General features: G+C 41.4%; 1 protein-coding gene across 1 annotated transcript; it reads left to right on the top strand.

Annotated features, from left to right (window-relative positions):
- The first annotated feature begins 570 nt into the window (after positions 1 to 570).
- On the top strand, positions 571 to 11,028 carry RNF114 (ring finger protein 114). The gene is made up of 6 exons (XM_032804022.2): positions 571 to 748; positions 2,400 to 2,550; positions 4,968 to 5,074; positions 5,822 to 5,936; positions 7,296 to 7,403; positions 7,806 to 11,028. The coding sequence occupies exons 1-6, from the start codon at positions 621 to 623 to the stop codon at positions 7,869 to 7,871; spliced, it is 675 nt and encodes a 224-aa protein (XP_032659913.1). The 5' UTR covers positions 571 to 620; the 3' UTR covers positions 7,872 to 11,028.
- Positions 11,029 to 16,215: the final 5,187 nt, after the last annotated feature.

Genomic DNA, 16,215 nt, shown 5'->3' with positions numbered 1-16,215 from the left:
CAGAGAATCAGTGAAATGCAGCCACATCTGTGGTGGAAGGTGCCAGCCAAAGGCCCATGTCACGCCACATACCCATAGAGGGAGAGACGAAATTTTAGCTAATCTACCAATGGCTGGTTGCATCTATGCCATGTTGCATCCCTTTTCTCCAGTGCCTGGCTGTGCTCCGCTACCCCAGGCACGCCCTTGTGTGCCTGTGCCCATGCCTGCGTCCTTCCCTGCCCACAACCAAATGTTCCTTTACTGGAGTCACCTCCTGCCCAGCTGTGACCCCTGGCCACTCCCCTTGCCCGCAGCGTCCTCGCTGGCTGCCCCCGTCCCTGCCAGGCCTTCTCCAGACTACCCACGCCCTTCCCCGGTCTCGCCACGCCCAACTCAGCCCTGGGCAGAAAAGCCCGTGGCTGGGTGTGGGTGGAGCTGAAGAAACTGGGCCCGCCCTGGGGCGTGGCCTGGCGGCGACGGGGCGTGGCTCGAGACGGCTGCTGTGTTGTGCGTGCGGGTTAAGCAGCTGCCCCTTGCCTACTCGGGTGGGCGTGGCGGAACGCCGGCCCCTTTGGGCCGCCGTCGCGGCGCCGGGGCTGCTTTGCGGAAGTGCACTGGGGGCGGCCGGCTGGTGGAAGATGGCGGGAGTGCAGAGCAGCTCCCGGTACCCGGAGGGATCGGCGCTTCAGGACCCGCTGTCCCGCTTCACCTGCCCCGTCTGCTTGGAGGTGTTTGAGAGCCCGGTGCGGGCCCCCTGCGGCCATGTGTGAGCAGACCCCCGGGATGGCCTGGCGCGGGGCCGGGGGAGAATCTGGCAGCCAGCGGGGGGCTCCGTGATGGCAGGGGTTGGGCAGTGGCGGGGAGATCCACGGGGAACGGGGGCGCAGAGTAACTGGGGCCTAGACACGGGCACGTAGCGGCTTCTGGAGGGGGTCAGGAGGGAGCTGCCCCAGTGCAGGGCCGCCTGTGCCCCCTAAGCTCCGCAGCCGTGGGGACGGGATCTGAGCCCTGCCGGAGAAATGGGCCTGTTAGCGCTGTAAGATCTCTGTGAAAAGCTTTCCTTGGGCTTTACACCCCCCCCCCCAGCCTGTTAACCCCTACGGGCCAGCGGGGCCCAAAGCCGCCGGTCATGTAGCTGAGGGGGAGCTTTGCCTGAGTAAGGACTGAGAGATTGGGCCCTTAACGGGATCGCTTTTGAGCAGCTGGCAGAAAATCCGACGGGCCAAATGGGCAACAGCGAGCGCGGGGATTCCGAAGGGTGGAGAACCAGCGGGCAGATTCTTGGAAACGGTACCTGGGGGGGAATAGAAACCGAAGCAGTTTGGTTGTAGGCAGTGTGCGCTGGGGAAGGGGAAGTGAATGGATTAAGGAAGGAGTTCGGCCTTTTTCTTTTCGGGTATGTGGACTAATCTGTTGTGAAGTGGTGTTAAGTCTTTTATGGAAAGTGAAGTAAGGTGTTTTACCCACGAACGCTTATGCCCAAATAAATCTGTTAGTCTTTAAGGTGCCACCGGACTCTTGTTGTTTTTGTGGATACAGACTAACATGGCTAAATAAATAAAATGTGGGTGATATGAGCTAAGGATAGAAGGAGTATGGTGGGATACTGACAGGATGGGTAAGCAGAAACAAGATCTCTGATTGGCTGTGACTGAGGTGAAACTTAATTACAGTTCTGTCCGTGCTGGGACAAGGTGCCCTCCCTTCCAGTAAAATTCACAGGAGACAGCCTCTGAGAGGAAATATGCCCTCAGGTTAAACCAGCCTAAGATTAACCACAATCTTCTTACATACCTTTAAACACAGTTTTCTGCACTAAGGGCAAAGTTGTGGTCACAATTATCAGTTAAAATGTTCTAGTTAATGTTTTCTAACTTGAAATTTTCTTAGCTGAAACGTACTGTAAGTTTTATGGGGAAGGAACAATGTACATCTCCTTGGAGTTCTGGGGTCTGAAGAAAAGGGCTTTGCAGAGGTATCTGAGACCCCTTCTTTCTCTGCATGCAACTAAGGGGAATAGTTGGGCCAGCTGCGTCAAAAGAATATTTTTTCAATTTGTTTACTTTGTGTTTTGATAGTGCTTTGTTTAGTCAGCTTTACTATGTAATCATTGGTTTGTTTGGGTTTTTGTGTTTGAAACAGTGAAGAGAAACTTTGAAAAGAGGAAAATGTGGCATAAACCACAAATTGGCAAGAGCATTCAAGGACAGGGATGTGACTTGAAACTGCTTTTAAATTGACTAGATTTACAGTGACTTGACTCTCTCTTAGCATATCAACACATTGCTATTTGACAGTGGATGTTGTCACTTGTGATTTCTATTTCCTATAGGGTAGGTCTGTGAGTGTTTTAATTAGAACAGTGCAAACTTGTTCTATAACATGCATTTTTACAAATCGTATTTCTCCCATATTAGCTTTTGCACTCCATGCCTGCAGGAATGTCTGAAGCCTATTGAACCAGTTTGTGGAGTCTGCCGCAGTACCCTGTCTCCTGGCAGTAGAGCTGTGGACCTGGAACAGCAAATTGAAATGACAGAAACCACTTGTGATGGCTGCAATAAAAAAGTATGAAAGCACAAAAAAAGGAAGTACATACATGGCTGAACTAGGCAAACAGCTAACATGGAAATACAATATTTGCACATCAGCTTTCTAGGGAATAAACAATCAGAACTTTAATTGTGATAAATAATCCATGTGGACTGTGTGTAGGGTAACATTAAGAGGTTTTCCTTTCCCCTGCCTGCTGGTTTTTTCATTAGGAGGTGGGTTTCAAGTAGAAATATACAGTTAACATGAAGCAGAAGATGCAGTAGGCTACTGAGCTACATGCACTTCAGCAGGGGTAAATTCTGTTCTGTAAATACAGTACAAAGTGAAAAATGTCTTAAGGGATGGACAGATTAGTTTCTTAATGAAAACTTTCTACTAAAGAAAGGTATAGCAGAATTTTATTCACTATGTTTGGGGTAGTTATTTAAGACAAAACTGTCTACATGTAATCTTTTCTATAGATGTGAAATTCACAAGATTCTGTGTATGGAAAAATACTTTAATACATTTTATTCCTAATGGTAGGGAAGTAGTATTTCTTTCTCAGTGGAGTTACTAGTACTTCATGTGAACAACGCAGTTTAGGAATTATTGGACACCAGGTAGGGTTGCCAGTTTTGTTTGGACATATGCCTGGAAGTTTCATCACATGACATAGCCTTTATTAAAGATTAATCTTTAATTCCTGGAGACTCCAGGACAATTCTGGAGGATTGGCAACCCTAACACCAGGTGATAGATGCTATAAATAATAAGAAACACTAATGAACTTTTGTTAGTTTGTTATATGCACAAAGACTGAAATTTCTGCAGTGAATATAGTCCTACATCTAAAGATTAAGTTAATTTCCTCAAGGTGAATCAGATTAAGCATTTAAAACTCTTTAAGAGACATTGTCATGTTAAATATACTTTTTCTATCTATGGCTACTAAAAATTCCCTCCTGATTAAATGTTGTTGTTTGTTTTTTTAGTTTATCATTTTTATGCTGTTTTGCTTTTTGTATTTAATGTAGCTGAAGAAAGTGTAACAGCCCAATGAGTTTCACTTTTGTTTCTGGTTGGTTTCATTTTTGTGCCATGATGTTAGATTAGCGTCCTACGGAACTACAGTCATTCCCATTCTCTCTCTCTCTGGCCCAGTGACTCTTCTGCTGTCTATAAGTATTTAAGCAATTGTTGGACATAAAGAGAGAATGGGAACTACTCTCTAGTCTGCTGGTGAAGGCATCCGGCTGTGAGTTGGGAGATCCTAGGTCCAGTCCCCCTGCTCCAATCACTCATTATTTATCAATAGCAGAGCACCTTTGACAGGAGAGATTGAGGGAGCCCTACATCAGAATACCACGTAACTCAGTGGTTAGAGTGCCCTCCTAAGAGGTGGGGGGACCACTGTTCAATCCTTTCTTCTTCTCTGGCAGAGATGGGGGGATTAAACCTGGGTTTCCCACATGCCAGGCAAATGCTTTAGCCACTAGGCTAAAAGCTGTCAGGCAGGTGGGCAGCAGCATTATGACAGCCGAATGCCTGTCTTCCCCTCATTTGTGGGCCCCTCTGGGGCTTTGGTGGGAGCTGGGTGTCCAGACACCCACAGAGAGGCAGCAGTGAGCATGCGCACAAGCAGAAACATAGGTGCTGAAGGAACTTGAAAATGTAGGTGCTTAGAGATTTGTAGTTTTATGTATTGCAGTAGAACCAAAACTGGGACTTTGGTGCCTAAACACCTTTGTGGATCCCACCCTTCATAACTAATGTTTAAATATCTTTGATCATCACTTGATGATGCAGCAGCTCTTGACCAAGATCACACTTAAAACCATTTTCTTTTTAGAATTAATAAAGATGCTAGTGGTTTAACTTGGGTAAATATGTTAACCAGAACAACATAGCTAGCTGAACTTTGATTACTAAAATTCTGTTTAGGAAAGAACCTTTGTCCTGCATTTCTTTGGCACTCTTAATGTGTCCCTGGCATAATACTCAATGGGGTAGATTTTAGAGTATGTCATCTGACAGTAGCCTACTGCCACTTGATCCTGTTGTTGCAGGGAATAGTGAAGGGAAGATCTAGAAAACTGACTCAGTATAAAACAGATATAGTAGTTTTCTGCATCTAAAGGGAATATAAAATAAGAATTACAATGGTCAAGTAAACAAGGAGTCAGTTGTCCTGTGCAATATAATGCATTGTGTCATTAACAGAAAAGTGTCATAGCTTCACTAACCTAGCTTCTATTTTATAGCTGTCTATTCTGTTCTGTCCCATGTGCCAAAACATTTAGCTTTCGCTACTTCAGTCTGATCTGAACATAAAGCTTCTTTCTATAGCAGATTGTTTCTAGATTCCACTGTTTATTTGCAATCCTTTTTTGAATTTTTAATTGAAAATAACCTTGCCGGTTAACTGTGTCTCTCTGTTGCTTACCTAGATGTACCTCTCAAAGATGCGTAGTCATGCAGCTTCTTGTTCAAAATACCAGAATTATATAATGGAAGGCGTTAAAGCTGTAACTAAAGAACCACCTCGTAACACCAGGTGACTATGCCTCTTGAAACATTCCTTTTTCAGATTGGTTATAGGGATGCTGCTGGGTAACTGCTGTCCAAAACTAAGGTTTTGGACAGTACTGGTTTTAATTAACTTGGGAAAGTTTTTTCTTTTTTTTATTTGGTTTTAAACATTCTAGTGCATTGCACCTCTGTGCCAGCAAGTGAGACTGAAAGCAAAACAGTAGTAGCTCTTCACTTATTTTGCACAATATTTACATTAATCCTCTGATACTGATGTTAATGAGGCCTTAATCCTGCAGTTGAGTGCACAGGCATGCTGCTCCATTGACTTAAATTGCCCAAGCAGACTAGTGCAGGATCAGGTCCTAGGTAAAGGAGGTAAGGAAATGACTGTGCTGCTCTATTAATCTGCACTGTAGCATATCTAGCACTTAATTGTGTGCTTTATTAAAGTGCTGCAAAATTATAATGAAAGCAACTTGAAGAATAGTGTGTATATATACTTAGATCTAATTTTTGTAAGTGCTAAAGAATAAGCGCTGTATAAATGTTAATTATATTAAGAATTGCGCTGTTTTAAGATGTCATCTGGTAACTAATAAAGAAAGCAGGTTCTTAAATTCAGTTTCCTTGTATACCGTACACTAAGGGTTTAACTTCCGAGTAGTTTGTATTTGAAATATCCTCTGTCAAGTGATGTTGACTAGCCAGAGACTCTCTGGATTTTAATTCCTCTTTCTATGATGTAATTTTTTTATTTTTTTTTTAACAGGAATGTTCCAAATCGTTTTACCTTTCCTTGTCCTTACTGCAGTGAGAAAAACTTTGATCAGGAAGGACTAGTTGAACATTGCAAAAAATACCACAGCATGGATGCAAAACAAGTGGTAATATTTACAGTATCAAACTCAGTACAACAGTTTTGATGAGGAAATCTGGGAAACTATGGAATCGGGGCCCTCACACACAAGCACGTGCTTAACTTTAAGCATTTGGGTACTTCTGTTGACTCCAATGGGACTACTCATGCAAATAAAACTAAGTACATGCATATTTGTTTGCAGGATTGGGGCCTAACGGTTAAAAATCTGAACTTGGGTCTGTCATGGTCACTGGTGCACCCATTTTAAGCCATTCTTTCATATTTTATTTTTTTTCTAAGTATTGCAGTCTCAAAATTAAAATAACATGTAGTAGTAATTTTAATAAAACAAACATCTGGAGTAAAATACCAATTTAGATAATGTCAAAAACACACTTTTTTGAGGTGGCGGGTTGGGGGAAGGAAGCCCCGGACAGACAAACTTTCATGAAGACATTAAGGTGTCTTAGAATTAACAAGTATTAACACATGCCAATACTGCAGCTTGTAAAAACTCAGTTTAAAAAAAAAAAAAGTAACCTTAAACAGCCTGCATCTGCAGGTTATTCAAAATGGCTCATGTAGAATGAAGTTTTAGTATTAGATCCTCTCTAAACCATTCCCTACATCCTCAGTAAAAGAGTAGATCACTAATCTGTGATGATAAAAATGTCTCGTAATTGATGAAAACTCTATCTGCAGGTGTGTCAGGAAGTAGAACAGAAGCTGCAAAACTTACAGAAATTCAGCTCTAAGAATTAATAGCTCTTTCCTTTGTCCCAAGGGTGGCTCTGGTATCTTCAGGAATTGCCTCAAGTGTTTTGGTTTAGAAAGGATTATTCTCTTTTTCCATGCAGACATGTATCTTCTGCAAGAGCATGATGGGGGGAGGAAATATTTTTTTTTATTCTTGAAAGACAAAGAGAATGAAATACCCAAGGAACTTTATTCAATATTCTAACTGTCAGTATACAGAGGTAGCTCAAAATTATCAGTTAAATTCAGAAACCTGAAATCTGAATCAAAAGAATTCAGTGAGGAACCAAATATTCTAGTGTTAAATGATTTGGCAAAATGTTCTAAATTTGTTTCCTGTGACATATGAGTGTCTTATGAGGAGGTCATGGTTGCGTTTGTCATCGCCATAAGCCTATGAAATCTTTTTTTTTTTCTCCTTTCATTTCTTTTACAGTTCTGTTTTTTAAATCAGATATTTTCCCAGGGAGGGAACTGGATTTCAAGAGGCAAACCTAGATTCCAAGGACTGTTGTAATAAGAATGGTCTCCAAAGAAGTCTTTGGTTCTGAGGCCATTCCCCATGAACTCAAATATACATATAATTCAGTATTCGGGTAAAATTTGTTTTCATGGCTTTTTCTCTAAGGTTTGCCCAATTTGTGCCTCGATGCCATGGGGAGATCCAAATTACAGGAGTGCTAACTTCATGGAACATCTTCAACGGCGACATCAGTTTTCCTATGATACTTTTGTGGTATGTAATGAGTGCATACTGTTAAAATCTATTGCCCCTGTAATATCTGTTGTGGCTTGGATTAGGTTTTTGAAGGTAGAAATGCCACTAATAGCTGTTTTAGGATATTTCTTAATCTTGGGCTATAGCAAAATGGCAACAGTTACAATTTTTTTTTTTAATTGTATTAAAACTTAGTTTTTTCAACTGTTTCTGTGAAATCTGTTCCATCTTGGTGCAATCCTGACAGGGGCAACTCATCTTATTGTTTTATGAGGTAGACAAATTGTGTTAGATAGCTTGTGTGTGGGCATTTATGGATTTTTAAGTACCTTCACGTTCTGAATGTTTGTTCTCATTAGTATCCTTATTCAATTATTATGAAGTCAAATTTCTAATGCACACTGCCTCTTTTGTCTTTAGGATTATGATGCTGATGAAGATGACATGATGGCACAGGTTTTACTACGTTCATTGAGGGATCAGTGAACTAAGTGGGAGATAAACTGTATGATACCAACCTTCCATTAGGTGAAAATACACAGCATCCCTGACACCTATCCTTTCTCATCCCAAGATGATCCCACACATCTGAAAATAAATATGGAAGATTTCTGAAGACTTGCAGTTTCTTGGCTCCAGTATCTGATCTCTCCATATGTTACTACGGGTCTTGTCTGTGTTAGTGGTCTCTTTGCTGCTGCTCATCCACTTCAGGGTAGTTCTCTTGCTTTCTTCACTCCAAAGGCTTGACTACACTTGAAACACTACAGCGGCATAGTTGCGCTGCTGTAGCTCTTCAGTGAAGATGCTGCCAATGCCAACAGGAGGGGTTCTCCTGTCCGTGTGGGTAATCCGCCTCTCGGAGAGGTAGTTGCTAGGTCAACAGAAGACTTCTTCCATCAACCTAGCATTGTCTATACTGAGGGTTAGGTCAGCTTACCTAAATCACTCGGAAGTGTGGATTTTTTCACATCCCTGAGCGACGTAGCTGGATTGACCTAACTTTTTAATGTAGACCAGGCCTTAGACCTGGTCTGTGCTTAAAACTTGTACTAGTGTAGCTATGTTGGTTAGAAGTGTGGAGAAACCCACACCCCTGACAGACATAGTTATGTCAACAAACTCCCAGTGTAGATGCTGCCATGTTGACATAAGAGTGCTTCTCTTGGCATAGACGTGGTGGTGGTGTTCCTATACTGGCAGAAAAACTTTGTTGATGTGCACTGCATCTCCACTAGCGGGCTATGCTGGTAAAAGCTCTGTAGTGTAGACACATAGCTTAAGTTTAGTCAGTTGTCTCCACATTACTGCTGCCTGCTCTCATTTTCCTTCCCTTGTCCCTGTATCTATTCCTCTCTGATTTCTTCAGATCCCATAAACACTATAAAGCTTCAAGAAGGAATGACCTAAATTGACTGAAGACTAGTTTTAAAAAAACAACAAAAAAAACCCACTTGGCAATATATACTTCCTAAATGTTGATTGAGCATTGGAAGCCATTTTTGGTGAATGGAAACTCTGGTTTTGGAATGCAATTGTCAGAAATGTGGTTTTGAATTTTAAGATTACCTAATACAACCATGGACTGTGCTTTCTGTAACGGGGTTTATAATGCTGGTAGTCAGTCTAAAGACTATACGTAATACATTGTAATAAGTAATAAAATATTACTAATACACAATACATTGCCTAAATAATGAGTCTTTAAATTATACGCTAACAATTCTGTGCACCAGCATAAGAAACTGATTCACCATATTTATTTAGTTCAGCAGCTGCATGTTACATACTAGCATAAATTATAAATAACTGTATTCTGGTGACAAATTTCTAGCCTAGAAAGTAAAAGTCTGTATTAAAAAGAGAGTTCTTACTATTTAAAAAAAAAATCCACAGGATGTATTTTTCTTTGTAAGTGTTACGTCTGATATTAATCAATCTTATGTGCTGTCTTGACATTTTATTTTTTGAGGTCTTCGGCATTGATTTTTCTATAGTTTGAACCATTAAGCATTAAATGCAGCCTTTCACTGACAGAGGAATTCAAAAGCAAAACACTTAACTTTTACCTCTGCTTTGTTTTTTTAAACTATACAATGTTCCTATACATTTTTAGTTGTCCTGTTCCTCAGGACAACCTGAGAGTAACAAATTGGATTAATAATATGCAGTGCTTATACCCACTCTCTGTATGTTTTACAAATTCTAACAAAGGTTTGAACACCTGAGCTTCATTTAAATTAGATTTTCAGGTGTCTTCTGAAAGGTGATTTTAAACAGGTGAAGCTGTACTTAGAATATGGTCGTCATGTAATGTGTAGATACAGGTATAGTTTTGTGGGGGACTGGTGGAAAGCCTCACAACTCAAATATGGCATACAAAGGTACGGTGCATTCCATTTAAAATGTGTGACTGTAACATGCAAATCATAGTGTCTGTAATTACTATTTCATATGCAGTGACTCACATGATTTATGATGTCCCTTCTCTTGATAGGTCAAGTGTAACACTCCAACTCTTCCCCATACACATGGAGCCAAAAGCTTCATTACTTCATGTCTGTTGGGGGTGAGCTTCAATCAGATATGAAAGAAGACTAACGCTGATTTTGTTATGTCTAATGGTAACTATTGCACTAAAAACTTCATTGTCTGAAACTGAAGTAAAACTGCACCAGGATCTGTGCTTTCAGAATTGATTGGATTTGCATATCTAATTTCAGCACACAGTTATAATTATTTGCACAAATGAGGCACCTAAATGCTTGTGCAATTCAGAATATGCAATTCTGAAAACTAGGGCTCAGGGTATGTTTTATTGATGCATACCCCAGGAATTATTTTTCTATAATTATGTATAGTTTAATCATCTTTAGAGTTTTGTCAACTGGCTGTAACTTTGAGACCATGTATTGGTGACAATAGACTTCAGACATGTCATCCAATGACCTCTACTACTGTGGTGGTTCATGTCCAAGTGGCTTACTATTAATTCTATTAATGGCCGGCAGTTGATATTACCTTTCTAGAAAATGCTTTTTGTTTTGGTTTAACTATTTTTTTTTTTTTTAATTGATAAGTTAGCACTTAGAAGCTTCAAATTACTGGGGTCCCATCGGCTAAGCCTCCCATCTCTACTGGGTCTTTAACTCACTTTTTTGAACTGTTCTAAGTAGTGGTTTAAAGAGTTCTAGCTAAAATGGTTTGTTTGACATTTGGCCTCATCCACACAGGCTGGGCAAGCTAAGTTTAAACCATTTTTAAATTGAACGTTGTTTTTAATATAACTTTGCTAATTTGGAACAGATCAGTAATCTGCTTGACGTGTGTGTATAATTTTGAAGAGTTTCATACAGTGCTATGAAAATATAAACTACTATGTATTTTTGATACTCTGCTTGGCAGAGACGTTAACATCTCTCAGCACTTTTGGTGGAAGCTCCTAATATTGAATTATTGAATTTCTAGGTTCTGGCTAGAACCCAAAGTGTTGTAATACTGACTGATTCCAGATTTCTGCTAGTATTTAAGTGCACTTCCATGTAATTCCGATAAAATGTTTCAGAAAGCATCTAAGCAATTAAATTGTCTTGTTCTGGCTTTTGAAGACAAGGTATAAATAAATTTCATATAATTTATAAAATGTTATCTTTATGTAAACTTTTGTAACTTTCCCCATGGTTCCATATTGTTCTCACAGCTCCTCCCTGAAGGAAAGCTGTGGCCAGCTCCATAACACATCACTGGGTCCAATAGACATGGATGGATGCAAACACAAGAGACTACAGCTCAGCCTATGCAGAGATGTTTTGTGTAGGTTTTTAACATTGGCAGCAGCTGTGCTGGTTCTAAATGTTTTAAATGCAAGTGTAGACCAGACAGGTTTTTAAAACCAGTTCAGATAAGCATGATTCAGACTGAGCCAGTAACTCTTTATCTGATTGGGTTTTGTTTGGTGTACGTTAGCTCTTAACACTTGTACTTGAGGATTTGTGTGAAAATGGCTGCTTCACGCTACACTTGCATGCTGTTGTATTTGTTGGTGCTGAAGTCACTGCTGCCAATGATGCACCACATAAAGTAGTAGTACAGGTCAAAAAACCCCAAAACAAACACTGGTGCAGCTGCACTTGATACTAAAGGTGTGTGCTAAGTTTTCTAGGGTAGACCAGGCCTAGTTGGTGTAGGAGGGCCTTCCCAGGGATCTTTATCATATTCTGTAGCATTTGAGCATTCCTAGTTTGTAGTTCTTCTGGCTGTAAAGGATAACGTGAATGCCTTTGTCTTGAGTCTAGAGCTAGACAGGCTAAAGTGTGAACTTCGTGTCCCCTCCCCTCTTTCAGTGAGATGGACTCCAAAGTCTAATTCAGTTTAATTGCTCACATTAACAGTGTAGCAACTTTTGGTTGACAGGATATTATACATCCAATCAGACTGTCCATTTATTGTTAGAGGGGTTGGATGTGGGTTTCAAATTCAGGACAGGTGAGAAGTTGAGAGCAAGAAATGATTTGGCTGTGCTCATGGACTCTCTTCTAGTCTGGCATTTCAGCAGATAAATAGGAGAACTGAACAATGCCTGGGCACCTGTTAACCTTATAATAGCAGGATTTGCCGGCATATATGATATGGTAACTCAAACTGTAATCAATACTTAATGTCACAAGTTGAGTTGTAATGTGAAATATGGTGTACACAACTCAAACTTCAGTTCTTTACAAGCATTTAAAAACTATAGCAAAGTGTCTTTAAAATACCCATGCCTGCTCCTTTAGCAGATAAACAGAGAAAATACAGATTGTGTTTTATCGGTACTTAGTTACTCAAAGTATCCAATCCCTATATGTTCAGTTTACAGTGAGGTGGCGTTGATGCTTTGGATAAACTTTGTTCATCCAGAGTAGCAGCCATATTAGTCTGTATCAGCAAAAACAACTAAGAGTCATTGTGGCACCTAAGAGACTAATAAATTTATTTGGGCAAATAAATTTGTTAGTCTTTAAGGCGCCACAAGGATGCCTCGGTGTGTTTTGTTCATCCAGTGTTCAGAAACTCTGTGTTAAAGATAGGCGTAGCCAACAAATGGTAGTTTGATTTCTTAACCAGCTGCAGTAATTTCTGAACGTGTGTGAAGTACTCTGCCAGAGCATCTTTCAGCTCATTGTCAGCAGCCACCCTTGAGGCCATAGCATATCCAACATGCTCCTTGTTGGTGTTAATCTAATCTGTCCTATTTGGGACTTTATAGTTCCAGTTTCTAGGAGTGAGATGGCAGTAAAGAGGAGACTTAGCAAGAAGGGAGGGATACCATGCAGTTAAGCAAGAGTGGAGGGTGTTTTTGTTTTGAACTAAAGTTTATCCTCAAGTCAGCTGAATAGGTCTGATAGATTTGTCAACCTCCACCTTATCAATTAGTGATGAAGGGTGACACCAACAATCCATGTCTAAACACAGTCAGCCTTGCTTCATTACAATGAATCCCACTGATGATACGTTAAAAATCTCAAACAACTTTCCATGTGAAGGATGCCTGTGATCTACAATACTAATGAAATGTATCTTGGATTCTAATTTCGCCTGACTTACAAAAGCACTAGGCCTCTAACTAAGGTACTCATTTGGCCCCTATCATTGCAGTATTTATTTGAGTGCCTCACAATCTTCAATATATTTATCCACACTTCGGAAACTGAGGCTCAGCAGGTGTGTCTCCACTGCACTAAAAGACAGGTGGCCACTCCAGGTCAGCTGACTTGGGTTCATGGGGTGCAGGGCCTGTGGGGCTATAAAATTGCAGTGTAGACATTTGGGTGTGGGATGGAGCCTAGGCTCTGAGACCCCCTCACAAGGGGGAGGGTCCCAGAGCCTAGGGTGCATCCCAAAAGTCTACATTGCAATTTTCTAGTCTGCAAGTCTGAGTCGGCTGAATGGTCTGGCTATAGCTGTGCCAATTGTCTTTTATCATAGCGTAGACAGACCCGGACAGGCTAAGTGACTTGCTCATGGTCACACAAGAAATCTTATGGTCGTGGAGTAGGGAACTGAAGTCTCAAATTCTAGGCTAATGTCTAGCCTCTGGACCATCCTTCCTGTTAGTAATCTCATCGTAAAAGCTTCTTTCCTAGTATAGACATGGACCTAGTTAAGTGGTGTTGAGTTAATCTGAATAGGAAAGAATCCCCCTTTTTCCTCCTCGTCTAGACAAGGCCTGAGGCTGCATATGGAGAAAGTATCTTCTGAGTGCCCTACTGCAGTGCTGGAAACTACAAAGGAAGTGACTGCAAGGAAGGAGCACTTAAACAAAGGAGCCATTTGTCCATCTGCAATGGTAGATGGAGCTAAATTGCTACTTTTTAAAACAAAAACACCTTTCATCGGAAAGACCTTTAGGCTACCTGCTGTCCCAATCTGTGCTCAGGATAGCATGGGAGAGGAGCAAGAAGGGATAAAAGAAGTGACAATGGATGAGATCCACTAAGGTGCTTAAGTCTCATTTTCAGCCATTGCTGTGATCCTTAAATCTGCTCAGCTGCCTAAAGTCGGTAGGGGCCTAAATTCAGTCACTGCCTAAGTTTTTGCAGTAAAAGATCCCTTGGTGCTTGTTTCTGCCTCAGAACATGTGCGCTGCTGCCTCACAGTAGGGGCCTGGGCTTGGGCCCCTAAGTCCAGTGGTGATTCATAAACTGGGGAAGATAGGCATTCAGGTGCATAATGTGTGGGCAGTGCCAATCCACAGTACATGTTCAGAGACTGCCTACACAATTGATGCAAATTCACATGCAGAGCTCAAACAGCCTGGGGGCAGGAGGGAAGGCAGAGGAAGATCTCTCTTTAACTATCAGCTTAGTGTGTAGGGTACTTACCCAGGATGTGGGAGACCCTGATTTTCTCTCTCACTCACACACATGATGAGAAGGGGTTTGAACAAGAATCTACCCCATTTCAGATGAGGCTAGGGAATATTCTGAGGTGGGGCTTCTTCAATCTCACTTTAGTTGTTCCATTTTAATTAAGTAATTGAATATTATTTGAGCCACAGAAAGTTTGAATGATTCTATAAAGGGTAGGGCATTCACCTGAGAGGTGTCATGCCTTGTTCAAGCCCCTTCTCATCAGGCAGGGCAGGGACTTATACAGGAGAGGGGGAAGTCTCCCACATCCTGGATGAGTACCCTAACCAGTGGGCTAAAGGTTATAAGGGAGGTCTCTAATAGGCAGTTGGGTGCCTGCATGTTAAGGCCAGTCTTTCCACAGTTCATGAATCACTAGCAGAGATAGGGGTGCCTCCCTATAGCTGGGATTTAAGTGCTGAACTCAGGGTTAAGTACACAACCCTCTCCTCATAACCTCTTGTTGGTTTGCTGCTTGGCGTGCTGGCTCTGTGGATCATGTGTGATCTGTGATTGATCAATGTACTCAGATGTTCAATACTTTGCAGCTGATTATACCCTACACCCACCTCTTTTTCATATTAATTTTAAGACTGTTACTGGGATCTTTTTTGTGAGGGGGGTGGAAAAAAACAACTTTTTGCTGTCTTGAGGTGGTCACAGCTGGAGATTTAGCCCCATGGCTCAAATTAACATTAATTGTAATTTCATGGTTAAACCCCCATGTTTTTGAGTGCTGGCCCATAAATTCCTTTTTCATAATGCCCTTTTCTAGTACATGGAAAATCACATCACAAAGAAGCTATGATGGCCTCTAAACAGCAGAGGGAGTCCTTGCATTTTAGAGAAACTAGGTGCAGTATCTGTTTTGACCAATGTGAACTGAAGCCATGTACACATTGCAGGCAGCCTGTCTTGTGGGCCTATTCTCTGTCAGCTATCATCAAACTCCTTTCTTTAGAGTATTCTTTAGAATCGTGCTCCAACGTTTGTTATAACAGTACCAGTCCCACGGAGTTGCAAAGCTGGGTCAAATCATGCATCTAAATAAAAAGTCGATCAGTCTTACATGAAGGTTGCCTCAGTGAAGTATTAGAACTTGCTTTTTGTTACAGGAAAGTTCCACTTACAGCTCCGGTCCCTCAGCACATGGAAGTAACTGTAAGAGTTTTGCTTTTACAGTTAAAATACAACAGTAATTTTTAAATGGCCTATTGAGCAGAGAACTTAAAAATGAGAAAATCTTAAGTAGATAATCTAGCTCATTCTCTGGCTAATGCTGGATTTCTCCCTGTGCTTTATTAACATGACTAGCATGACTGATGGAGAAGAGGCTGCTCACTTCTTAAAAGGAAACCACTTAAGTGGGTACTGGTAACAAAGTCCCCCACGGAAGGGCAGGCTATTAGCACTACCCACTCAATAGATGCAACAAGCAAGTGATGGGGAAACCCTGAGCCCTAGAGGCTATTAGGGCAACAAGGGAGCAACTATAGACAGGCTAAAGGTGGACCTAGCAACAGAAAATCAACACAAATGATGCACCCAAGGATATTCTTTGCACTTCTTTGATTTCCACACACCATCAGGCAAGGTAGTGGATCTTGCCTGGGTGACTTGCATTCATTCTGCAGAATCCTAGCAGACCTTTAATGATCATTCTGTCCAAAAGCTATTTGACTTCAGAACAGTCAGTCCAGGGATGAATTTAGCCCAACATTTTTCACTGCCTCCTTTTGTTTGTGGAGGGCCTAAACCATTACTCATGTGCCCAATGGCAAACCACTCCTCCAGCTGAAGTCAACAAAGCTGAATGAAAGGAGTGACTGCTGCTGCTGTGCTAGTGGGCTTTGGCCTGCATCCTGGCAGAATGCAAGGTCCGTAGAACAGCAAAAGCCTAGTGCAGGATGCAGAAGAGAAATTATCTACTGTGCCATTAA

Source organism: Chelonoidis abingdonii, chromosome 14, assembly GCF_003597395.2.
Source record: "Chelonoidis abingdonii isolate Lonesome George chromosome 14, CheloAbing_2.0, whole genome shotgun sequence".
Lineage (NCBI taxonomy): Eukaryota > Metazoa > Chordata > Testudines > Testudinidae > Chelonoidis > Chelonoidis abingdonii.
Note: the sequence above shows the minus strand (reverse complement) of the source record. Positions and strands in the feature narration are given on the sequence as shown.

Coding starts and splice junctions, on each gene's coding strand:
- RNF114 (XM_032804022.2), top strand. CDS start 621: ATGGCGGGAGTGCAGAGCAGCTCCCGGTACCCGGAGGGATCGGCGCTT. Junction 749..2,399: donor CGGGCCCCCTGCGGCCATGT/GTGAGCAGACCC, acceptor CTCCCATATTAG/CTTTTGCACTCCATGCCTGC. Junction 5,075..5,821: donor GAACCACCTCGTAACACCAG/GTGACTATGCCT, acceptor TTTTTTTAACAG/GAATGTTCCAAATCGTTTTA.